Source organism: Stylophora pistillata, chromosome 1, assembly GCF_964205215.1.
Source record: "Stylophora pistillata chromosome 1, jaStyPist1.2, whole genome shotgun sequence".
Taxonomy (NCBI): Eukaryota; Metazoa; Cnidaria; class Anthozoa; order Scleractinia; family Pocilloporidae; genus Stylophora; species Stylophora pistillata.
Window position 1 is genome coordinate 15962417 of NC_142519.1, and position 25501 is coordinate 15987917.

General features: G+C 39.8%; 2 protein-coding genes across 2 annotated transcripts; one reads left to right on the forward strand and one right to left on the reverse strand.

Annotated features, from left to right (window-relative positions):
- Positions 1-3: 3 nt before the first annotated feature.
- LOC111336100 (ATP-binding cassette sub-family C member 4-like) lies at positions 4-6596 on the reverse strand. The gene is made up of 4 exons (XM_088731492.1): positions 6027-6596; positions 4216-4277; positions 1064-2403; positions 4-620 (listed from the first exon to the last, which is right to left on the reverse strand). Exons 1-4 carry the CDS (start codon positions 6594-6596, stop codon positions 4-6), a joined length of 2589 nt encoding a protein of 862 aa, XP_088587618.1.
- Positions 6597-11133: 4537 nt separating this feature from the next.
- On the forward strand, positions 11134-14073 carry LOC148741411 (uncharacterized). The gene has a single exon (XM_088740572.1). The coding sequence runs from the start codon at positions 11444-11446 to the stop codon at positions 13907-13909; it is 2466 nt and encodes an 821-aa protein (XP_088596698.1). The 5' UTR covers positions 11134-11443; the 3' UTR covers positions 13910-14073.
- Positions 14074-25501: the final 11428 nt, after the last annotated feature.

The window sequence follows — 25501 nt, forward strand, 5'->3', positions numbered from 1 at the left end:
TAGCTAATAGAAGAGGAGCCAATATCCTCGTGGCCGCCATACTCGGCGCCTGCGCAAAAGTCCAACAAAATCACTTTGTCGGCCTCTGGTCCGAATCGTCTCTAGTCCATCAAGGGTCTCCGAAATGTGAGAGAACACTGGACTACGACATATGGACGCTAGCCTCATAAGCTCCCGAGATGTCTTCAAATAATACGTGGAGAGGTATATGGCAACCACAATCAATGGTATGAGAACGAAAGTAAGCCAAGGATTTATAATAGTTGGAACAATTGTTGATGCAAGCACGATTAAGAGAGCGTCAATTGCTAGCTGAAATGTTCTTGGTAACTGCTCGTCCAAACAGCCGATATCTTTAGAAAATCGATTAAGGATTCTTCCCACGGGATTCGAATCAAAGAACACGACGGGAGCTTGTAAAATAGCAAAGACCATGTTGTCATGAAGACGTTCAGAGCATAGTAAAAAGCAGGAGAGTAAAACAAATGTTCGTGCCAATATAAACATGAGGGATACACCAACAAGACATCCATACATAGCTAAGTTTGATTGATCTTTTTGATCTTGAAGAGGTTTCTTTGTCGCGAAAGAGAGCCACACATCTGGAGCAACCAACATCCCTGAGTGGAAAGAGAATGCAAAATTAGTAAGACTCAGGCAAACACTTTCCATGTGTTGATTTTAATTCATATAAAACGAAAAGAAGATTTTGACTCCTGACCTGATATACCTCAGACACACGTACTCGACAGGAAAGACAAAGACACTTTTTAATTGTGTGTCCAATTTATATTAAATCAGAACAAATTTAATGTATTTTATCCTTTCCTGTAGGTCAATATTAAATGGGAATGTTGAGATTTTCGAGGGACACGATGCAATAAATGGCGAAGTCTTAGGCCCGCTTTTACAGCTGTTTCATTGCGAAATTGGAAGTATTTTTCTGAACTAATTACAGAGAGAAGTAAAGCAAATTCAATGCAGTCTTGGATTTCTTTTGACTCTAAAAACAATTTGCTCAATCATGGCAAGCTCTTTCTGAGAGGCCGTTTTAAAGTCGTACCTTGAGCTGTTACAGAGAAAAGGGTTGTTGCCACAATCATCCAAGTGTACATTCCACTTCTGAAATAGTTCCAGTAAAGCTTGGAAGAAATTACTCCAATTTCGCGATCTTCTTGTGGCGTAAGAAGACTCCTGGTTTCTTTTGACGGAGATTCTATTCCAACCAAGCAGCCAGCAGATCGAACACTTTCATTTTCATTCTCTCTTACAAACTTCCCACCTGAATTGCCTTCGGTCGAAATCTTCTTGTATTGTGGGTCAGTGGTTTTATGAAAGATTCCTTTGTCTTGCAACTCAAGAAAACTTCCTCTTTCCATCACACGGCCCTTACACAATACGATCACTTCATCAGCGTCTTTCATGTGGTCTTCGTGATGAGAGACCATCATCCGAGTTTTACCGCTTAACAGTTCTTTGATACATTTGTCAAATATATGTTGTGCAACTTTGAAGTCAACGGCACTCAGAGGATTGTCCAAAAGGTACACATCTGCATTAGCGTACACTGCACGTGCTAAACTTACCCTAGCCCGCTGGCCTCCGCTCAAAGCAACTCCACGCTGGCCAACAAGTGTTTGATCAGAGTCAGGAAACTGCTGGATGTCGTCAGTCAGGGCGCAAGCTTCAATTACTCTGGTGTACTTTGCCTCTTCGTGTGACAAACCAAACAAAATGTTGTCTTGTATAGTTCCAGTAAATACCCAAGTCGTCTGAGGAACATACGCTACAGTTCCTTGGCAGGATACTTCTCCTTGTGTGAATGAAACTTCGCCAGCGATCACTGAGAGAAGAGTAGATTTTCCACTACCAACTGGCCTGGTGATGACTGTCAAACTACTTGTAGTTGTGCAAAGCTCGATATCCTGAAGAATGTAGGAGTCTCGTCGCTCCATTTGCTTGTACGTCAAACTTCTCACACGCAATATTGTTTCATCTTGTAATTCATTCACAATGGAAAAATCGCCCAGTTTTTTCTGAATATCCACTGAACTCCTCTTCTTATCACATGAGTTCTTCGCTTCAATTTCTGTTTCTTTTCGGCTTGAACGATCACTTGAAGTCACTCGTAAATTTCTCACGAGGAGAAATTCTTCAATTCTACCGAACGATGCATGAGCTTCGTATCCCTCTAGTAAAGCAAACGCAAGGAATGTGCAAATACATATCGAGAGCATGTTGTTAAATAAAATCATCATAAAAACGTTGACTGGTGTAAGAGTTTCTTCAGTCAGCACAAGAGCAATGACTGATAGCAGTGTTGCAATGGTAACTGAAGAGCATCTAAGGGCCAAAACACCTGCGCGAAGAGCGCACATCTTTCGGATACAGGAGATTTCATTTCTGAAAATAAAATAGACGTATAATTGGGATAATCTGGAAACAAATCAAACCTTGACTTACATACTTAGTGGTCTTAGCGTTCTAGGCAATCTCATTCGTTCGCCACTTAAAGCTTGTGCAATCATTAAAATCTGCTCAGTCCCAACTGTGTAGATGATGTAGGAGGTTTACAGTCACCTCGCCACCAGGAAGACTCGCCACCTCTAAGTCGCCATCAGTTAACTCGCCAACAACGCTAGCTAATTTTGTATAAATTCAAAGCTTTTGGCAACTCTTAAGTTTGATCTTGAGTCTCGCGAGCATCGCGTTAGAATGGGCAATACCACAGAGCCGTGCTGAAGGCTCAATAGTTTTTCCAAGATGGCGGAAGGTGAGTCAAGTGCGGGTAACGATCGAAAGTCACCAATTTGATCAGATCAAAGAAGATATCAAACAGGCTATCGAACGACGAAGTCTAGGCTGTAAATGTTTGGAATGTTTAACAAAGAAAAGTAAACTAAAGTGACTAGCTTTTTAATCGAACGAACGGCAATGCCGAAAAGAAATGTTATTGATCACCTGCATGTGTTTCGAAAGATCACAAGGAGATCCTGTTAACTTTTTGCTCTGTAACAACAATGAGCATTAAGTTAGAGCTCAAGCAAACGTATATTTAGTTAAAAATTTGATGGCAAGGTAACACGTCTTGGTGGCGCGATCGATTACATTTAGTTTGCTGGCTTAAACCACCGAAAAATTTGCTTCGCATCCTCGCGTGGTGAAAAGAAACGGAATCAAATACCATAACTATTACGATATAAGATGATTTTATGACCCTTCCTTTGTATGAAAACGTTGTTATAATTTCAAAAGATTCTAATCTGAATTTTTAATTTTTTTTCAAAATTACCCTCTAAAACAGTTGCATCGCGACTATCAATTTTTCCATTTTTCAACGGCAAAAACCCTTCCTGGTACATGGCTTTCGTTGTGCAAATGCTATCCCAGAGAAAGAGCAATCCTTTTTCTTTCAATTTATGAAATAAAATTTTGGGGTAATTCGAACGGCAAGTTTTGAGAACTGAAAACATCAACGGTACTTGCGTGAAATTTACAACTTTTGAACTTGCGGTTGCAATGACGAATCAAGCAGTACAAGAGTGAACTTGGACAGCAGTTTAAATACCTCGGGAATTCGATCCTTTTCCACTAGTTCAAAAACTAAACAAACGATTATGACTTCGTAGTGGCAATTATCTGAAAGAAAAAGCATTTTTATCGCGCGAAATTGAGCTGTAAACCTCTTGACAACACTTTCCGTACCTGCGCATTTGTTTACTTTGAAGCCTGACTTGTACCAGTTATCTAAATATGAAAAGTATTTATCAAAATGTTCGCATTTAGTCTGAAAGAAATCGTACAAGCAATGATGGAAGAATAGGACAAACATTTACTCACCTCATACACATATATTGTTGAAAAAAGACCAAAATCCCTCAGCTAAACTAGATTTCGTGACATCCTCTTTGACTAAACCTAGGTAGGAGGGTAGGGGTGGGGGTTGGGCTTGGGTCTGGGTCCAAAGCAGACATAAACATTCCCTAGTAAATCCCGTAAGCGCTAAAAAAAAAAAAAAAAAAAAAGCTGTGTAGGCTTTTCGAAAAAACACAAACAAATAAAATCAATCTTGGGACAGGAGCCGATCTACTGTTGGGAATTAAAACAGTGACGCTAATTCATCTTAATGCAACCCTCGTGCGAACAAGAAAACAGCGCTAAAATCTCGGTCCTTTTCCTTCTCATGGGTTTTGGTTTATCGACTGTCTGAGATACTTCTGTGAAGTCCCCTGAGGAAAACTGGCACTCAAAGCTAAGCGGCTGGGAATAATCTGGAACTAAAAGACCAAATGAAAATGTAATAAAATGACTCAAGTTTCGGCTCCGCAAATGGATAGTGTTTTTTTTGTTTGTTTGTTTTGGTCGTTGTTTTTGTTATTTAGGGTTAATTCACACGAATGATAAGTAATAGACGGTAAACTAGACTGTAGAGCATGAGTATAACTTCAATAAGAGAAAAAGAGTTTCTTTTCTTGATGTCCACTGTTTTTCTTTTCTTTTAAAGAAATTCCATACCGTGGACACAGCGTGACGGCAGCATAGACCCGTGTACTCAACATTTTAAAGCGTCACTATTCTTTGGAAAATCACTTATTGTATGGGCAATGTGAGTTTCTACCGGTCTGAGAAAGCCCAAATCCCCCACCCCCAACCCCACCCCCTTACCTGGGTCTAGTCAAAGAGGATGTCAGGCAATTCAGTTTAACTGAGGGATTTTGGTCTTAGGCTTGGGCTTGGACTTGGGTCCAAAGTAGACAAAAAGATTCCCAGGTAATTCCCATAATAAGCTATGTAGACTTTTCGAAAAATAAAAACAAACAAACAAGATCAATCTTGGGACAGGAGCCGATCTCCCGTTGGGAATAAAAAAAAGAAAAATGAGAATCCTTCCATCTCACCAAATCCCAAACCTCCCTCCCATCAGATGCTTATTACCCGAGAAGAAAACCTTAAGCCTCCGTGATGAAATAAAAAATATTTATAGTTAAAAACCAGACAGCCTAGGATCTGAAGGATTTTGCCGGCCTGGCATCTACAATTTTGGCATCAGGCATAATGTTCTATACGTTAGTGAGAATATACATGGTTGATAAAAGTTGAAGTCCTGATTTCCCTCATTAAAGCCGTATTTCCAACCCAATTATAAGTTTTTTGCTTCCAAACGTAAAATCAAAGAATGTTGATGTTGGAATGTTCATTTAATTAGTCGGTATAGACCCTAACTGTTACTACAACTGCATGCTACCAGACGTTCTCCAGCAGGGACAAGTAAGGAGCTTTGCGCCGTCCTTTGATGTTCATACATACATACATACATACATACATAAACTTTATTTATCCTCGGATTTTAGATTAGCTTATAAGCTAGTATCTCCGATCCTAATTACTACTTTAAAATTACAGCAAGAACAGGTTAAAAGATAAAAATAATTCATAATATAATAATATAATAATCGTTAATATAATAATATGTGATATAAATGTAATATTAACAGAAATTGTGCGCTGACAGTTTGCTCTTAAATTCGCTATAGTCTACAGTTTTTCTAAAGTGGTCAGGGAGGGAGTTCCAATACTTAACAGATGAATAGCTAAAAGAATTTAGACCGTATGTGGTTGTAAACGGCTTAGGAAGTGATAAAATATTCGTGCCCCTTAGGGAGTAAGCAGTGGATCTTAGCTTGATTAGTTGTTTCAGATAGCACGGATATTTACCAAGATGGAGACAGTTGAATATACAAATCATCATATTTTGTATCCTCCTGTTGGCTAAACCACACACACCTGCCTTGTCTAAAAGATCATCTTAGTTCGAGTCCCAGTCCTTTAAAACAAATCTTAAAATACGTCTATTTAAGGTGTCCAGTTTAACAGAGTCCTCTGAGTTACAAAAGTGTCATATCATTGAACAGTAGTGAAAATGGGGTAACATAAACGTTTTATAAAGGCGAAGCATAATTTCGGTAGAAATAAGTTTGCCAAATCTTTTGAGGACACTGAACTGATTATTTTTTTTTTTTACATACAGAGGATATGTGTTCCTTGAAGTTAAGTTCATTATCAAGAATTATTCCAAAAAGTGTTAGGCATCTTGTGGTTGAGAAGGAGAAAGGGTAATCGGTTTTGCCAAGAACCATCCCTTGGTGTTTAGCGGGGTTGGCTTTCATCCCATTGTCTTCGAACCATTTGTTTGCTATTTGTACATCATGATTGATCCGCTGTTCCAAGGCTACTGGGTCTACGTTAGATGTGTGCAGTTGGCAGTCATCAGCATATGTGTTTAGTTTTACAGACTTTATGTGAAAGATGAGGTCATTGAGGAACATGTTGAAAAACATGGGTCCCAGGACGCTGCCTTGGGGCACACCACGCTTCACGCTCATCCAATCCGAATAAGTATCGCCAATTTTCACTCGCTGCATTCTATCTGTCAAGTAGTCACCAATAAGGGCACAGCTGGATTCATGCATACCATACACTTTCAGTTTCGCCAGTAGCAAAGCATGAGGTACAGTGTCGAAAGCTTTTGACAAATCCATTGATATAACCGCCACGATCTCTTTATTATCTAGACTACGCCTCCAGTCCTCAGTCATCCTAAGCAAAGATGTCTCACAGCTATGGTGCCTTCTGTACGCAGATACGTGTTCAGACAATATGTTTTGGTAAAAGTCGCGCATTTGAGCTGAAAGCAACCTCTCGAAAACATTATTAAGCGCAGGTAGAACGGTCACTGGTCGGTAATTGCTTTTATTCAGTTCGTTGTCCTTTTTAAATATAGGAGTAACTTGACCTAATTTCCAGCGCGACGGATACTGTCCTGTCCTGATCGAGTGATTCATTATTGCAGCAATAGGACCAGCAATCGCGTTGGCAGACTCTTTTACCAGTCGCGGTGGTATTCTGTCATGACCACCGGTTTTGCGGGAGTTGATTTTGAGTAACAATGCTTCCACTTGGGTTTTATTAGTATATTGAAAAGCAAATTTGTTCTTCTTTGTTCATCACCTCAATATCAAAATGTTTGCAAATGGAATGCAGCATGGAAACACTTAGCTGTCGCAGTTTACCTGCCTTGTGCGTGTCACATAAATTGAAAGTGTAAAAAACAATTGGGTGCCTTAGTCCCACCTCCTCTAACACAACTGCGCGAACATTTTCTAATTCCTACGCGATTTCCTCTTCAGCGGCCATAATATCTTCGTCTTGATCAGATTTTGGATCGTCGGAATGAGAATGCCGGAGTTTAGAGGCTCTTCTTGAAAAGTATGACGGAATTTCCTGCTCGGTCAGAAATTCACTTACTGTGAACAGTTTTTCCCCTTCCTGGTTTCGCGCGTAACGCATGTCACGTGCAACATCCACTGGATAAAGTTTCACTCCTGTTCTTGTCCTACTTTAAATTTCGCGTCTAAGTACTGTCGCTGGGAATCACCAAACCTCGTTGCCTTTCTACCGGGCACCGACTTGACACAGCCTTCAGGATGGCTGGTTTTTCGCCTCACAAAGTAGTTTATAATGGTATAATACTTTGACATTGTCCATATGACTTTCTGTGACCGGTAGAAACTCACATTGCCCATACAATAAGCGATTTTCCAAAGAATAGTGACGCTTTAAAAATGTCAGTGAGTACACGGTTCTATGCTGCCGTCACGCTGTGTCCACGGCATGAAATTTCTTTAAAAGAAAAGAAAAACAGTGGACAGGAAAAGAAACTCTTTTTCTCTTATTGAAGTTATACTCATGCTCTACAGTCTAGTTTACCACCTATTACCTATCCTTCGTGTGAATTAACCCTAAACAACAAAAACAACAACCAAAAAAAAAAAAAAAACTATCCATTTGCGGAGCCGAAACTTGTGTCATTTTATTACATTTTATTTTTTCAGTTTCAGATTATTTACGGCCGCTCAGCTTTGAGTGCCAGTTTTCCTCAGGGGACTTCACAGAAGTACCTCAGACGGTCGATAAGCCAAAACCCATGAGAAGGAAAAGGACCGAGACCTTAGCGCTATGTTTTCTTGTTCGCACGAGGGCTGCGTTAAGATGAATCAGCGTCACTGTTTTTATTCCCAACAGGAGATCGGCTCCTGTCCCAAGATTGATTTTGTTTGTTTTTCTTTTTTCGAAAACATTACACACCTTTTCTTTTCTTTTTTTTCTTTTTTTTTTTTTAGCGCTTACGGGGTTTACTAGGGAATATTTTTGTCTGCTTTGGACCAAAGCCCAAACCCAACCCCTCCACCCCTACCCTCCTACCTAGGTTTAGTCAAAGAGGATGTCACGAAATCTAGTTTAGCTGAGGGATTTTGGTCTTTTTTCAACAATATATGTCTATGAGGTGAGTAGATGTTTGTCCTATTCTTCCATCATTGCTTGTACGATTTCTTTCAGACTAAATGCGAACATTTTGATGAATACTTTTGATATTTAGATAATTGGTACAAGTCAGGCTTCAAAGTAAACAAATGCGCAGGTACGGAAAGTGTTGTCAAGAGGTTTACAGCTCAATTTCGCGCGATAAAAATGCTTTTTCTTTCAGATAATTGCCACTACGAAGTCATAATCGTTTGTTTAGTTTTTGAACTAGTGGAAAAGGATCGAATTCCCGAGGTATTTAAACTGCTGTCCAAGTTCACTCTTGTACTGCTTGATTCGTCATTGCAACCGCAAGTTCAAAAGTTGTAAATTTCACGCAAGTACCGTTGATGTTTTCAGTTCTCAAAACTTGCCGTTTGAATTGCCCCGAAATTTTATTTCATAAATTGAAAGAAAAAGGATTGCTCTTTCTCTGGGATAGCATTTGCACAACGAAAGCCATGTACCAGGAAGGGTTTTGTTGCCGTTGAAAAATGGCAAAATTGATAGTCGCGATGCAACTGTTTTAGAGGGTAATTTTGAAAAAAAATTAAAAATTCAGATTAGAATCTTTTGAAATTACAACAACATTTTCATACAAAGGAAGGGTCATAAAATCATATTATATCGTAATAGTCATGGTATTTGATTCCGTTTCTTTTCACCACGCGATGATGCGAAGCACATTTTTCTGTGGTTTAAGCCCTCTCGGAGGTGAAAATTCAAAAAAATGATTTTTGTGGAAAATATCAATCGCAAGAAACTGAATCTTACATTTTCTAAAATAGTTTCATAAGGGCTTTAATGTGACAAAGTTTGGGAGATTTCGATTTTTCCATCTTGCACACCTATCCGTGGTATTTATAGAAAGTCTCTCTTAAAAGATCATACCATGTACTTTTTACGTGGAGTGTGATTGGGTGTTTTTTTTCTTTCTCGTGAATCGTACTTTGTATATATATTTTTATTCATGTCCACGCGAACGAATTTTTTTATAATTTAAAAGTGATTCTAGAACAAATAAGATAAGACATTTTGTCCTCTCCTGTCGCGTAAGACTGGTTTAAGGTTACTTCCCACCTTCAGAGGTCGAAAAAATCGTTTTTTCTTTATTGGACTAGATTGAAGTTAGACATTTTAAATAACGTTTGCAAAAAGAAAAATTTTGAAATCTCAAAAAGCGTCCGACTTATTAAAGAAAAATGTATTTGGAAAATCTGTTCTCATGGATCAAAAACAGAAATCAAAATTAGAGAGGAGATCCTGGGCAAAGAAAAAGAAAAAGACAGGCCCAAAGAAGAGAGAAATGGCACTATGTTATCAGGGAAGAAAAACAGTCCTAGCAAACCTCTCCACGCTGGCATCCGAATTCCGGACAAAGAAGTCGCCATCAAATCTACATTTTTCGCACATAAGGTTAAAAACGAAGTTTCCTTTCAATAAGCAAGTACCGGCTTTGATACAAAAGATTAAGGGCTGATAGTTTCGAAAGAAACTGTTTGGGGCTGCGTCGGTGGGGGTAACGAAATAATTTGGATATATCAACAAAGTTGAAATGGTAAATTGGCCACCGTAACGATTACAAAAACTGACGCTTCTAGCGTTAGCTCCGACGAAGGGCTAACGCTCGAAACGTCAGCTTTTGTAATCGTTACGGTGGCCAATTTACTACTTCAACTTTGTTGAAATATCCAAATTATTTTGATACAAAACATCGGTTATCACTCGAATCGTATATATGAAATCATGAATAAACCTACCTGAGGGAACTCATTTCATCGATAAGGGTATTACTTAGGAGATTCGCTGTTTTGCCTTTCAGAAGTTTTTCCAGCTTTACCTTATTTGCCGCGGGTTTTTCTTTGCCAATTTTTGCCCATTATACAACGTTTAACAGAGCGAGATAAAAAAAACACGTGACTGCTATGCGATACTTTTCCCGGGAAAATCTTGATGCATTGTCATTCATTGACGCCAGGAGGTCCCATCTTCCCATTGGTTCGCGGCTTCAAGAGGCGACATAATCTCTTGGTGTGGCGCTAGTTGTCTAAAAACGTTTAGGAGCTAAAATCTCGCATTTTATTTTGTAGATTTGACCGATTTTCGTGAAATTTCGCCAAAACATTCACGGGATAGAGACGAACAATAGTGTGTCAGGAAATTGTGATATTTGAAATATTTTTCACGTTGTGTCCATTTACGCAACACGTTTCGCATATTTTACGCTACTTTAACTTTAGATGCGGATATCTTGACAACCAATCAGAATATCGGAAAAGCCTGACACACTTTTGTTGACTGATGCCTTGTGAATAAGACTGTGCAGCCATTTTGCTCGTGCTGCGGGATCCGATACCCGATAAATTATGTAGAAGGACCCTCGGTCGTTTCACGCCTTACCGGCTCCTGATACTCCCTAAATGAAAAATATCGCCTAAATTGTATTTTTATCGTAAACTACATTTAATAAGCTTTCTTTTGATGTATAGTTTGTTATGGTTTTCTTGAAACTAGCGCGCATAAGAATTTTTTCCCGAGGGACACTCGCGAAGGTGGGAATTAATTTTAAAGACAAGAAAAATAAAATCATAATTCGTGAACTTGGTTTTTCTGTTATTAGGTGAAGCGTGATCGTCTTGAGTCTCGCGTGAACCTGAAAGATTTTTGGATATTATACGTGAAAAAACCAGGAAAGATTTATTACTCGACGTTTCGGGGTCATCGTGACTCCATTATCAAGAGACTAGTTTAAAAACATGCAAATAAGGAAAGGTACACGAGCGCGTAGAAGGGCACACAAGGAAATCATCTTCTATCTACAAACACTACCACCTCCAGCACAATAGTGAAATGCCTGAACGCTTGATCGAGCAATTCAACGTCATCACGAAATGTAACGGCAAATTTGATTGCCTTGTTAATGAAATGTTGTATATTCGCATGCGTAAGCCAACACTGAACGTGCAAACGGATTCCATCCGCGCCAAGGTGTTTGTTTAAGCCGTTCAGTCTAATTTATGCTATTCTTGTACCTTTCCTTATTTGCATGTTTTTAAACTAGTCTCTTGATAATGGAGTCACGATGACCCCGAAACGTCGAGTAATAAATCTTTCCTGGTTTTTTCTATGCCTTTGCTTTAGCAAATCCCTGCTGATCAAGTGTTTGAAAAGAGATAATCAGCTACATCTGTTTCGGAAACTCGAACGCTGTAGCAAAAAGCAAATCAACTGCGAGGGATCAATCAACTTTCTACGACTATGCCAGAGCTTCGAACTCACACCTACTTTCGCCAAGATCGACAAAGATAGGCGTGCTAAGTGGAAGAAATCATCTGCTTCCTTTACAAAGAACGTGATCGCGGAGGAGCTCAGAGTAAGAATACATGAGAGTATGGTACTTCGTGAGGAAATCAATGGCATCTATGATGAAATCCGTCAGACCTGTTCACTATTCCGCTATATGTGCATCTTACGAACCATCACTATGCTTCGGAATAAACTTCAACTTGAAGTTACGAACACTCACACTCGAAAGATCTCAAGGCTTCTCTACAGAGAAACTGACGTCGACGAACACATCCTGAATATTTCCTCTTACGAACTATCGTTCTTCCAAAAATTGGTTCTCTGTCGTGGCCTGAAATTTGCGATCCCACAAAGAGTGTCTCCAGTTGAGATCAAGGCAAGCTTCGAGAAAGCATATTGGAACCTTGAACGGCATCTACCAAACGAGAATTTACGCGAACTAGCAGCCGCATCCTTACGATCTGTTGCGCTAGAGTATATTAATAAGAGTAGCCCAAAACCTCCTAAAGCCCTCTTGCAAGCTATTGAAGATCTGAAAAAACGCGATGACATCGTTGTCACAAAACCGGATAAAGGGTCTGGTGTTGTTGTTATGGATAAATCAGAATATCTTCGCCTACTATCCGAAGCGTCAATAAACGATACCAGCAAATTCCGATTCGTCGACTCGGAGAGACCGAGAACCAGAGGACGACCTCCTAAGTATTACCACCCTCTCCTTCAGAAAGAAAGGGAGTTGGAAACTCTCGTTCGAAAGATTCTACCGAAATCCATTGCTGACGCTCTCCGCCCGAAAGGGTCCAGACTCGCACACTTGTATGGCTTGCCGAAGACACATAAAGAACAGTTGGCCGTGCGGCCAATACTCTCTGCTACTAACACCTACAATCACTCGCTAGCGAAATGGCTTGACGACAAATTGAAACCCCTGTCGTGCAACCAATATACAGTGACAGACACATTCCGCTTTGCTGATGAAGTACGAGGCTTCGAGATCAGGAACGGCGAAATTTTAGTTTCCTATGACGTCATCTCATTGTTTACAAATGTACCATTGGAGGAAACAATACAGATCTTAGCTGAAAAAGCCTTTGCCCAGGATTGGTTCAACGAGACGCACAGCTTGAACATCTCTAAAGCGGACCTAATCGACCTCCTCCGAGCAGCTACGAAAAACCAGCTTTTCCAGTTTGACGGTGCTTTATATGAGCAGACAGATGGAGTCGCTATGGGTTCTCCCCTTGGACCGTTGCTGGCTAACGTCTTCATGTGCTCGATTGAGGAAAACCTCGAACGACACGGTCAACTTCCGCGCTATTACCGGAGGTACGTCGATGACACCCTGACCGTAATGCCTGATAGGGTGACCGCTGGCCAGTTTCTAGACACCCTTAACTCTACCCATCCCTCCCTCCAGTTTACCATGGAAGTCGAACGGGAAGGAACCCTTCCCTTTCTAGGAATTGAACCACTTAACCGTGCACCAAAGATTGAGAGTAAGGTCTACATCAAAAGAACCAACACGGGTCTCCTTCTGCATTTCCAGAGTCATGTTGACATTAAGTACAAGCGCAGCCTAGTTAACACCATGGTGGATCGCGCTTATCGATTATCTTCTAACTGGTCTTTCTTCTCCGAGGAATGTGACCGCCTTAGAGGGGTTTTTCATAACTTGAAATACCCAAAGCCACTGGTTGAAACTACAATCAAGCGGTTCGTTGAGAGAAGGATTTCATCTGCAGAACCCTGTCCATCACCAGACGTACCATCGGAGACTGTGAGATTAGTGTTACCCTTCAAGGACCAGTCGTCAGCTAATCATGTTAAACAACAACTGAACAGTCTAAGCTCGAAGTTAAGCGTGACTGTCCAACCAGTGTTCGTTAGCCCTAAGCTCGATCAACAGCTTAAGCAACACGAAATTAAGCCCCCTATTGTTAACCAACAATGTGTCGTTTATGAATTTAAATGTAACCTGTGTGATGCAGGGTATGTGGGCTATACTCGTGGTCACTTACACGAGCGCGTAGAAGGGCACACAAGGAAATCATCTTCTATCTACAAACACTACCACCTCCAGCACAATAGTGAAATGCCTGAACGCTTGATCGAGCAATTCAACGTCATCACGAAATGTAACGGCAAATTTGATTGCCTTGTTAATGAAATGTTGTATATTCGCATGCGTAAGCCAACACTGAACGTGCAAACGGATTCCATCCGCGCCAAGGTGTTTGTTTAAGCCGTTCAGTCTAATTTATGCTATTCTTGTACCTTTCCTTATTTGCATGTTTTTAAACTAGTCTCTTGATAATGGAGTCACGATGACCCCGAAACGTCGAGTAATAAATCTTTCCTGGTTTTTTCTATGCCTTTGCTTTAGCAAATCCCTGCTGATCAAGTATACGTGAAAAGGCCAAATATTTTTAAGTGACTGAGTTTTTTAAAGGGGACCCTCCCGAAACCGTTAGAAGAATAAAATTGAGCAGCCCTCTTGTCGGAGGTCGACAATAAAAATTTATCCTTTTTTTCTCGACGGTTAAATTTTTAAGCCGTTTGACGGCCTTTGATCACCAGCAAGAAAAAGTATCGTCCCATCCTCTTTCGGCCACATAAATTTGTTTTGGTTTTGTCTAGACCAATTATATCGCGGCAAAATGATAAAGACAAAACTGTTTATGACCCGGACTGTTCACCACTATATGAAAAACATCAAGCATTGCTTGCTGCCTTCGCTTTTCTACTTAAAGCTGACTTCGCGTTTTTCCAATTACTTTTATAATAAAGGCCTTTTTGTCGTCATTCCCTTATTATGATCAAGTGAATCCTTAAAACGCCAAATGTTAATGAAGGTTGATCACTTTCATTTCAAAAGAAAATTTATAAGTTATTATGTCCTCCTACACCTACTTTAACCGGCGCGGGGGATAGTTGGGGAAATTATTCCGCCTCCTGAAACCGCTATGCAATGGGACAACGGGACCTCCTGGGGTAAATGACGATGGATCAAGATTTTCCGGGAAAAATAATGCATTACAGGCACGTTCTTTTAACTCCATCACTCAGTGGAGCGTTGAGGAGAACGTCACAATAATGGGCAAAGTTGCCTGTACTGAGAACTGAAGTTATCACTAGAGATTTTTTCTTTTGGAAGTTTGTTTTGTTGACTCAAGTAAAACTTGCGTAAAGCATTTGCATAAAGCATATTTGATTGATAGTCTTGTTTTTTTCCTTGCATGTGAATGCTCTTTTTGCAAAGGTTTAAAAGACCACCAAGTTATGTTTACTTTCTGCGTCGACTGCCATGTTAAATATCCGTTTCTTTGTTTTATACAGTGCTCTCCCGCTACAATTACGTGTTTACTTTTTACTCGCCAGTATGGACTAGACTTTCTCATATGAAGTGCCATTTTCCAGTGAACAACGTAAATTTTCTGACATAATTCTACCTCACCGAAAACCATTTTGGCAAGGGAACAAAATGCTACCGTTGTAATTGCTAAGAATTATTCAGACAACAGTGGCAATAGACCATAAAATACATGTGTATGAACTTTATTTCCACTGATATCTTTTGAAATTAGATCTTTTTCTTTTACAAAAGTGCAAACATCAGTTACAAAGTGTCCATCTCAAATCACCCATCGAAAAAAATGATACTTGCATGCATGGCATGCCTGTGTTTGTTCTTTCCTTGAAAGAATGGTACTCTTTCTTTCTTCTTTGGGCCTTTTTTTTTTCTTTTTCTTTTCTTTACCCAAGGACTTTGTTCTGCTTTTGATTTTCCACGAGCAAAGATTCTTCAGGAGTAAAGAGCTTCTGCGCGTGAATTTTGTTAAGTGCAAGATGTAAATAAAATATGCAAATAACGTGAAGTTTAACGTTTGTGAATATGTGAAAGTCACATATTTGAACTGCGGTTAAAGAACGAGTATGACAGCGATCTTCGCGGTAACTGAACTGATGACCGGCAGTCTGATATTTTGCTCAAATTTAAGGAATCAAAGAAATCCATCCAGTTCAAACTATTAGTGTCCAGTGTCCAACTTGTCGAAATCTGCTACTATTCCATGTTTCAAAACTAAAATTTTATCACAGTCTTTGATGGGGTGTTCAATTGACGAGCTATCGTGATGACCGTGGAATCCCTCAGTTTTTCACGTACCGCGCCCCAGATTATTTGTTCTGTTTCTCGTTCTACATTGGCCGTGGGTTCATCTAAGACGATGATCTTGTTTCGCTGCAACAGCACACGAGTCAAACAAATCAACTGTTGTTCTCGTACACTGATATTTGCACTAGTTTCCAACAATTCATGATCAAGTTGCCCGTGAAGACTCTTCACAAACTCTTTCAGTTGTACATCTTCTAGAACTTGCCACAAATCTGCATCTATAAACTGCTCAATAAGATCGAGATTTTTCCGCAGTGATCCGCTGAACAGAACTCAATCGAATTAGGAATTAGTTTAACGGTACTCACCGGCATCATGAGATACATAAACAGCTGTGAAAGGCACTGTACCAACAAATAGTGATGCAAGAATTTCAAATCGCACACTGATCCATTTCCCACTGGCCATTACCAGGATGTTTGCTTGATTCAAAACATCTTGGTGTCTTTGAGAAAACAAGGGAATAGAACAAAATTAAAGGGGCATTCATTACTTTCTGCTTTCATTTGAAAAAACGTCTATTTGAGATGACGGGTGCCTTTTTCGTTCTGAGGGAATTGCATTTACTTTGCCGCAACTTATTAATGAAAATGACGTTATGACGTCTCTCTTTTATCTTTAGTGAAGTAGTTCATTTCTGAAAAAACATTTTGGCTACCTCTGGGTGCCAGTTAAACGCTTGCCTTATTGTCTAGGTGAATTATTTCGGTTGTGAACTCCTGCTTCATCATCTCGTAAAATTGGTGATGACAACTGATTTCTTGTAATGGACAATTAACGGTTTCTTATGGGGAAAATTGCTACCCTCCCATTTAAGGAGTTATAGATTGTCTCAAACTACCCCTGTCAGGCCTCCATGACAGCTCTTCTGCCTAAGAACACAACACATTGACGCCGGCTAAGGCGTCAATCTGGGGCCTAACGTGCCAATCATCGGTGCAACGCACTTCCTTCCCTCAAAATAAGCAGTCCGAGCCTTGGTTGCGATTAAACTCCTTGCCCTTTGGTGTGGACCGTATCCTCCTAATTACAGGATATGTTGTATGTGTTTGATAATAAAAGACGAGGCAAACCCACCTGTAAAACTGATCAACAAAATCGCTTTGTCGCCCTCTGGTACGTATCGTCTCTAGCCCATCAAGGGTCTCCGAAATGTGGGAGAACACTGGACCACGACATATGGACGCTAAGCTCATAAGCTCCCGAGATGTCTTCAAATAATACGTGGAGAGGTATATGGCAACCGCAGTCAACGGTATGATTATGAAAAGATCTAGAAGCCAGGGAATCGTGACAGTCGGGACAATTATTGATGCAAGCAAAACTAAGAGTAACTTCATCGCTTGATAAAAATGTTCTTGGTAAATGTTCGTCCAAACAGCCGATATCTTTAGAAAACCGATTAAGGATTCTTCCCACGGGATTCGGATCATAGAACACTACTGGAGCTAGTAAAGTAGCAACGACCATCTTGTCATGAAGACGTTCTGAGCATCGTAAAAAGCAGGAGAGTATTACATATGTTCGTGGCAATATAAACATGAGGATACACCAACAAGACATCCATAGAAAGCTAAGTTTGATTGATCTTTTTGATCTTGAGGAGGTTGTTTTGTCAAGAACGCGAGCCCCACGTCGGGAGCAACCAACATCCCTGCGTGGAAAGAGAATGCAAAGTAATTTTAAAAAGATCCAGGCTACAACTTTCCATGGGCTGATTCTCATTCATGTAAAACGAAAGGAAAAGGATCTTGCTTCCTGACTTGACGTTCCTTAGACACACACATACACTCGTTAGGACAGACGAAGAAACCAAATTGCTTCCAATTCAGTATTTCAAATCAGAACAAATCTGATATTTTTTTCGCTTTGCTTGTAGTTCAAGATTAGATGGCAGAGTGTTGAGTTTTCAAGGGACACGATGCGATAAGGTGAGAAGCGCTTAGCCCGCTTTTACAGCTGTTTCATTGAGAGTCTTACCTTGAGCTGTTATGGAGAAAAGAGTTATTGCCACAATCATCCAAGTAGACATTCCCGGCGCTTCCGAAATATTTCAAGTAAAGCTTGGAAGAAATTACTCCGATTTCGCAATCTTCCTGTGGCGTAGGGAGACTCCTGTCGTTGAATGTCGTTTGATCTTGTACTTCATTCACAATCGAAAAATCACCCAGTTTTTGTTGGCGATCTACTGAATACCTCTTCATCTCTGTTGAGTTCCTCATTTCAATTTCTGTTTCTTTTTGGTTGGAACGATCAGTTGAAATCACTCGCAAATTTTTCAGAAGGAGAAATTCTTCAATTCTACCGAGCTAGACATAAGCTTCGAAACCCTCTAACAAGGCGGGTCCAAGGTAAGAGCAAATAAATGTCCCGAGAATTTTGTTAAATGAAATCAGTATAAAAACGTTGAGTGGTGTAAGAGCTTCTTCAGTCAGCACAAGGGTAATGACTGACAGGAGTGTTGCAATGGTTATTGCAGGGTATCTTAGGGCTAAAACACCTGTGCGAAGTGCACACATCTTTCGGATAATGATGATTTCATTTCCAATCAACAAACCTACTCCCTACCGTGTAGATATTGTGTGATTAATATTATGGATAACTGAAATTTCTAAATTTCTGACGAGGTTTTCCCACATCGCATTATGATTCTTCTGAATACAGAGAAAACTTGCAATGCATCTAAAGTGGTTTCCGTCTAACGTTCTCTTCAATTTTGTGCATGGTTTCCAAAAAAATTTAAAAAGGCAGTATGGTTTCATCAGCCGTGAAACTAGAACCATAAGACATAAAATTTAGGTGTGTTTCGGTGACTCCTTTCATCGTGAAGCGTAATGTGGAAATGGGCATGGTGCTATTTGGCCAAAATAGTTCGTCAAAGAACCTTTTTAACAGCCTGCATTGAACTTGGTCTAAGGGCAAAACTTCTAGTTCCACAATAATACCTTCGCGTTTTTTCTGATTTTTTGCCGGTGTTCATCTTCCCAAGCATGCATTTTGATAGAACTATCCCAGAAGCCACCTGGCTCATCAGAAAGATGCGTTGGTCGGAGACCGCTGCTGTACGCAAGCGCCAAACAGCACCTCTTTGGGCCACTGAAGCAAAACATGGAGGAAGAAGGTACAAAAAAAGTACTCCCAGAAGAGACTGCCAGCCAATCAAATACACGATCAAAAACTGTAAATTGAGGAGCTCAGTGAATGCACTGAAACCAAGAAAGATCCATTTGATTGCTCTTTCCAATCGCTGAACATCGTTTGAAACCAGGTAAGGGCGTAGCCAGGGGGGGGGGTCCTGGGGTGCCCGTGACCCCCCTTGGTAGGCCTTTTGAGAAAACAACCTACAATATTCAGGTGGTGAAAACGCCATAACAATATCTTGGCCTGCCCACTATACTCTCACTACTCATCCCGAAACTGTAACATGAAGTAAAACATGCACGGCGGGGAGGTCGACATGACAATCTGGTGAGTAGCCTCTGTGCCCCCCCCCCTCCCCTTTGAAAAATCCTGGCTACGCCCCTGCCAGGTCAATCACTTTATCTGTTGAGCACTCGAACAATGTGTCCTTGCCGAGTAGGGTCTGGGTCTGGAAGGGAGAAATAACTCCTTTTACATTCATCATCAAACTTTGTTTGGGCGCGATTGATCTAACATAACACGTGACTGAACCCAACCAAAAAACTGAGGAAAATGTGTATAATAGTTTTCTTTGAAGAAAGAGATAGATAAAAATTATAGATCTACGACATTCACTATAGTTTACTTAAACTGGTTGTACTTCCTAAATTTCAATTCTTTCCGTCAGCGGTATGAATCTACGGTGGAAAAACGTTATACTGTTCTTACAGAAGAGTTAACTAAGCTTGTTGTTAGAGCCACGCCGGTGAATTTCTTAAACAGGAATCGCTTTTTCTGTCGATATAAAGCGAGAGTTTTGGGGCAAGAAAGATTAGGACGAGAGTGAGTTTCTTGTGCCCTCTTTACTTGCTTCATGAGATATCAAGACCACGGTAATTTATAAATGTCAGTTATATTCATGCTAAGTGTTCCTTAGTAATAGCTAAAAAGAAGGTTGGATTCTGGAAATTGGAATTGCCTTTAACAGTATAGGACGTTGACCATAAATGAAATAAGGCCTCTTGTGATTTCAGAATTTAGCCATTCTTTCGGGATAAAGCTAGGGTAATCATGCTTATAAATGGAATATCGACTAAATTATTTCACCCTCTACTTTCTATCGGAATAAATGTACCTACCTTATGATAGACTAAAGCTTTTAGAGCACTGCTAAGTCTTATTGCCAATAATTCACATCTGTACATAAGCATTTGAGCTGTGACTCTCTCCATCAAAGTGCTGAAACAAAGAGCAAGCGCGTATCCGTAGAGAAGTTCTTCCTGTGAGTCAGGCAACATTAGCGCTGAAAGTAGATATCCAAGAAAAAAAGGGAGGGGACTAAAGAAGGATGAGCGAAAAATACCCATGCAAATGAGGATCATAACTTCCCTAGAAAAGATTGTTCTCATGACACTTTTCCAAAGCTTTGGACGTCTCCGAGTTTCATGGCGTTTTATGTTTTCCTTCCTCCAGTCCTCTAGAAGATTTTCATCTACGAAAGAAGTACGATTTTGTTTTGAAAGAGATAGAAAATCACTCTGCTCCAACGCTTGTTGTTTTCCTATCTTGAAGAGACTGTTCGTCCATCGAAAGAGAACACAGGAAACAAAGCCGACTTTTTGCAGAGCTTTTTCGTCGTCTTGGAGATCTTGTTGTACCCGTGCCTTGTCATTTCCAGATTAAAATGAAAATCTAACACTGCAACATAACATCAGAAGGAGAACGTAAAGTCAGAGCCCAGAGCGTCAACTATAGGCTCCTCAAAGGTTTGTTGTAAGATTATCAAAGGTTTTAAGTTACAAAGAAGTAAGAATCTTTCAGACCAGAAATTCGCCACAATCTCTCTGATTTTGCAATATCAGTTTTCGGGTGCAATTTTATGCGGAATTCCCTCGTCGAGTAATGAATTTTCCTATAATATACGGAGTAAACAAAATTTACAGAAATTTGCAGACCTGCTTATTCTATTCCTCAGCATAGTATGGTAATTACAGCCTCGAGGGATTTAACGGAACAGTGACAGAAAAGCTGGCTTCGCACTTCCTCTCTTAAAAGAAAAATTGAAAGAAACATCTTACAGTTTAACTCGCTCTTGTGGCAGCTCCAGCTCGACTCATTAATGGGTTGTTAGACTGTTATTTTCAGTTTTCCTTTTTATAATTTTACCAGATGCTGCAGCTTGAGCGCAGATGAACGGAGCCCAAATCAAGTCGTTGATACCGTAGAAATCAATATGTTGGCTAAAACTCCCAACTGGCTTTTGGTTTCCCCGAGAGAAATTCGTTTCTTGTATCGCTCAATAAAAGGTAACGAAGTCTCAGTTATCGACTCTCGAAATGATCTGAACTTGCTGTTTTGGTTTGGTTGGGCGGCGGGAATGGCAGGGCGTGATGTGGTCAGAAACAAGTTCTCCACGTACGAGGCTATTTTAAATATTTAAGTCTTTCAGTGTTAAATATGAATATTTCAAATGTCAGTTATTAAAAATCACCATAATGTGAGTATTGCCGTTTGTCACTGTCACACCATCATCAAAGCCATTCAAGAAATAGAGCCAAGAATCAAAGAGATAGAAAGAAAAGAATATTCAAACAAAGATTCAGGTCCTGCAATATTTCTTGCAGAAGATATTTGAAGAATTGTTTTACTCAAATTTATAAGGCTTTGTATGGAGGCACCATGATTATGTATCTCTGACTTGGCACAAATATGGCGGCCTGAAGCTATCAACAACATATATATGTCATCGAGTTTTGCCATAAAATTCTTGTAGTCGTCTTCTGAGGGCTCATAAACATATACGTATGAGTACTTATTCTCATACGAAGACTGTTCAGGTTGCATAATCTCAGCGGATAAGTTACTTTTTATAACCTTCGTGATGGCATTCTCGGCCGCCATTTTAGAAATTCATTCTTGCTGTATCACAAGACCCTATCAAGAACCCAATCAAACTGAAAATTTGTAAAAAAAGATAAGTCTTCACAAAACCAAGAATATTTGGAAACCTGAAGACTGGTTTCCAAGGGTAGAACCTAATATTAGGAAAATTCAGCAAAACACGACGGCAACGCCAATGACGACGTGGCAAAAAAAAAAAAAGATCTAACGGGCTCTAATAGGTCATAAAGTGTGTTTCAAAACTTTGTACATTTCTTAGCCGTCCTCTGCAAAACAACAACGTGAAATCACTAAATGATTTGCGGGGTCTGAGAACGTAAACTCCGACGGCAGATCATTTAGGCTTTTGGGACTAAATGCATCTCACATAAATTATGCTGAAGTTGGAGTGTGGCGCCGTAAGAGACGGTAATCCCTCAGCAAAATTCCAACTTAAATAAAAGTTTTCTATTTTGCTTTCAAAACGATATCTTCCTCGGCATTGCTGTCTTGACCGCTCAAGGTCCCCTCTCTGCTGAGATTTAGAAGTGTTTGTGGCAAGTTACTAAAATAATGAAATTTAAAAGAACTTAAAAGATATCCCATATACTTTATACGTGAAGTGTGATTAGGCGGTTTTACTCTCGTGACTTGTGGTTTGTATTTCTTTTGTGTCTGTGGTTCGTGATTGAGATGATAAGATCTTTTCATGTCCACACAAACGAATTTTTTTTTTCGTTAAAAGTCATTAAATAAACCACAAATGATTCGTGAACAAATAAGATAAGACATTACGTCCTGTCGCGTAAGACTTGTTGAGACTAGAAAAGTAAAATATGAATTCGCAAACTTGGTTTTTATGAGTTTGACTAATGGTCGTGGGTCGTGGGTCGTGGGTTCAAGTCGTGGGTCGTGGGTGTGGGTGTGGGTGTGGGTAAAAGTCGTGGGTGTGGTTAATACTTAATAATAAAAATAACCATTTAAAATATTAAATATAATAATACATAAATTTTATACAACCCTGTCATTCATTAATTTAACTGTTCTTTCTTCTCGTTATATTACTTTGTTTATTCAATTTACCCTACTTTACGTCTATTTTATCTGTTATCTCACTGTCAATGAAATTAGTTTCAGTTTCGCGACGCATTCCGAGATCTCGTTTGATAACAAAGGGAAGAGAGATAAATCTTGTAATTACACACTGTGTACACGTTTTTCGAGCTGTGCGGTCTGCGTTCTGCGTTTTCGAGGTCTGTGTTAACGAGACACCTGAGTTGCTTTGTACGATTGTACCAAAAATGATTTCATAGCGTAGAAGTACTATAACGTTAAAATTGCGACAGCGCTCGTGAATTCTATATTTGCGGCTAAAGTCAGGGGCCAAGGAACAGAAATTCCGAGATCTCGTCTGACAACATCAATAACAAAAGAATGATAGATAAATCTGGTAATTACACACTATATACACAAAGGAAAACTGATTGTGCACAGGTCGACTGACTCAAAAGGCACACACATAACCTCTGCCAGACTGGTAACTCGACAGTGGAGGATCGTAAACGCGATATCAGCTGTTGTCACACTACAGGGTTTTGTCCTAGGGAAACTCAAATTTGCAAGTGTGACCGATTTTTCCCTAAGTAAATTACCGCGGGAAAGTTTTATCGTGTGGGGCTTGAAAACCGCAAGAGAACAAAAGAATGTCCTGTGGATTTCCCTTGACAACAACCCTAAAAAGCAGAAAAAGGGAAAAATCAAATCCCAGAGTAGCCGACCAATGGACGCTCGTCGGCGATCGCGCTGGTGACATATCCGGAATTATCGTGTTGTGAAACTAATTTAATGTAATTACAAGATTTATCTCTCTTCCCGTCGCGAAACTGAAACTAATTTCATTGACAGTGAGATAACAGATAAAATAGACGTAAAGTAGGGTAAATTGAATAAACAAAATAAAATAACTAGAAGAAAGAACAGTTAAATTAATGAATGACAGGGTTGTATAAAATTTATGTATTATTATATTTAATATTTTAAATGGTTATTTTTATTATTAAGTATTAACCACACCCACGACTCTTACCCACACCCACACCCACACCCACACCCACGACCCACGACTTGTACCCACGACCCACGACCATTAGTCAAACTCGGTTTTTATTATCATGTGAAATATGATCCTCTTGAGTCTCGCGTGAACCTGAAAGAATTTTGCATATCATACGTGATGCGTGAACTGAGGCCAAATATTTTTACGTCACTGAGTTTTACAAAGAGGACCCTCCTTAAACCGTTAGAAGACTGAAATTGAGCTGCTTTTTTGACAGTTGACAGTAAAAATTTATTTTTTTTGTATCGATGGTTAAATTTTAAGCCATTTTACCAATAGCAAGAAAAAGTATCGTCCCATTCCTCTTTCGGCCACATCAGTTTGTTTTGCTTTTTCTAGATCATTCATATCGCAGCAAAATGACATAGACAAAACACTTTATGGCCTGGGCTGTTCACCACAATATGGAAAACATCTCGCATTGCTTGCTGCCTTCGCTCTTCTACTTTAAAGCCGTCTTCGCGTTTTCCAATTACATTTATGATAAAGGCCATTTCCAAGTTATTATGTCCTCCTACACCTACTTTGGCCGATGGTGGATAGTTGGGGAAATTTACTGCCGGAGGACTTTTCATATTTTTGCATTCCTACGCCTAATATGGTCCTCTGGCAGGTAGAATGAATAATAGCTTTGCCATACAGTGATTAGATTACAGTTACATAATGCTCTATTTTCCCAGCAGGTCGTCCCTGAAAATAAATGACTGTACAATCTCATTTAAAGGGCATCAGTCGACAAAAGTACAACAGGCTTGATGGACGGCACGGGAAAAATATTTCAGATATGATAATTTCCCGTCACACTTTCGTTTGTCATTCTTGCTGGAACGTTTCGGCGGAATATGACCGGAAAATCGTACTTCACCCCATCACGCGCCAATTCCTTGTAGACAACCATGCATTTTATCACTTGTTCTTATACCTGCATTTTATCGGCGTATTCCGCACGTACCGGTCAAAGTCCAGATAGACAACTACCAAATAAAGAGTCCATGTTGTTATACTCACGTGAATGCCATCGAAATATGATACCTTTCTCGTCGTCCAATACATTGTCACTTTGTCGAAGAACGGATATAAAATAGAGTTTCGCAGGAGAGCAGGAGAGTAATACAAATGTTCGTGCCAGTAAGAAAATGAGGGATACAAGGACAAGAAATCCATAGACAGCTAAGTTTGATCGATCTTTTTTATCTTGAGGAGGTTCTTTTGTCAAGAACGAGAGCCACACGTCGGGAGCAACCAACATCCCTAGGGAGAAAGATAATACAAAGTAAGTAGGACCCAGGCTACAACTTTCCATGTGTTGATTCTTATAAAACGGAACGAAGACTTCGATTGCATACACACATACACGCTCGAAAGGAAAGACTAAAAAACTAATTTTTCTTCCAATTCATTTTAAATCAGAAAAAATTCAACGTTTTTCATCAAGGCTTACCTCTAGGTCAGTACTAGATAGGAATGTTGAAGTTTTCGAGAGAGATGATGCGATAAAGTGAGAAGGCCTGAGCCTGTTTCATTGAGAGGTCGGTAATATTTTT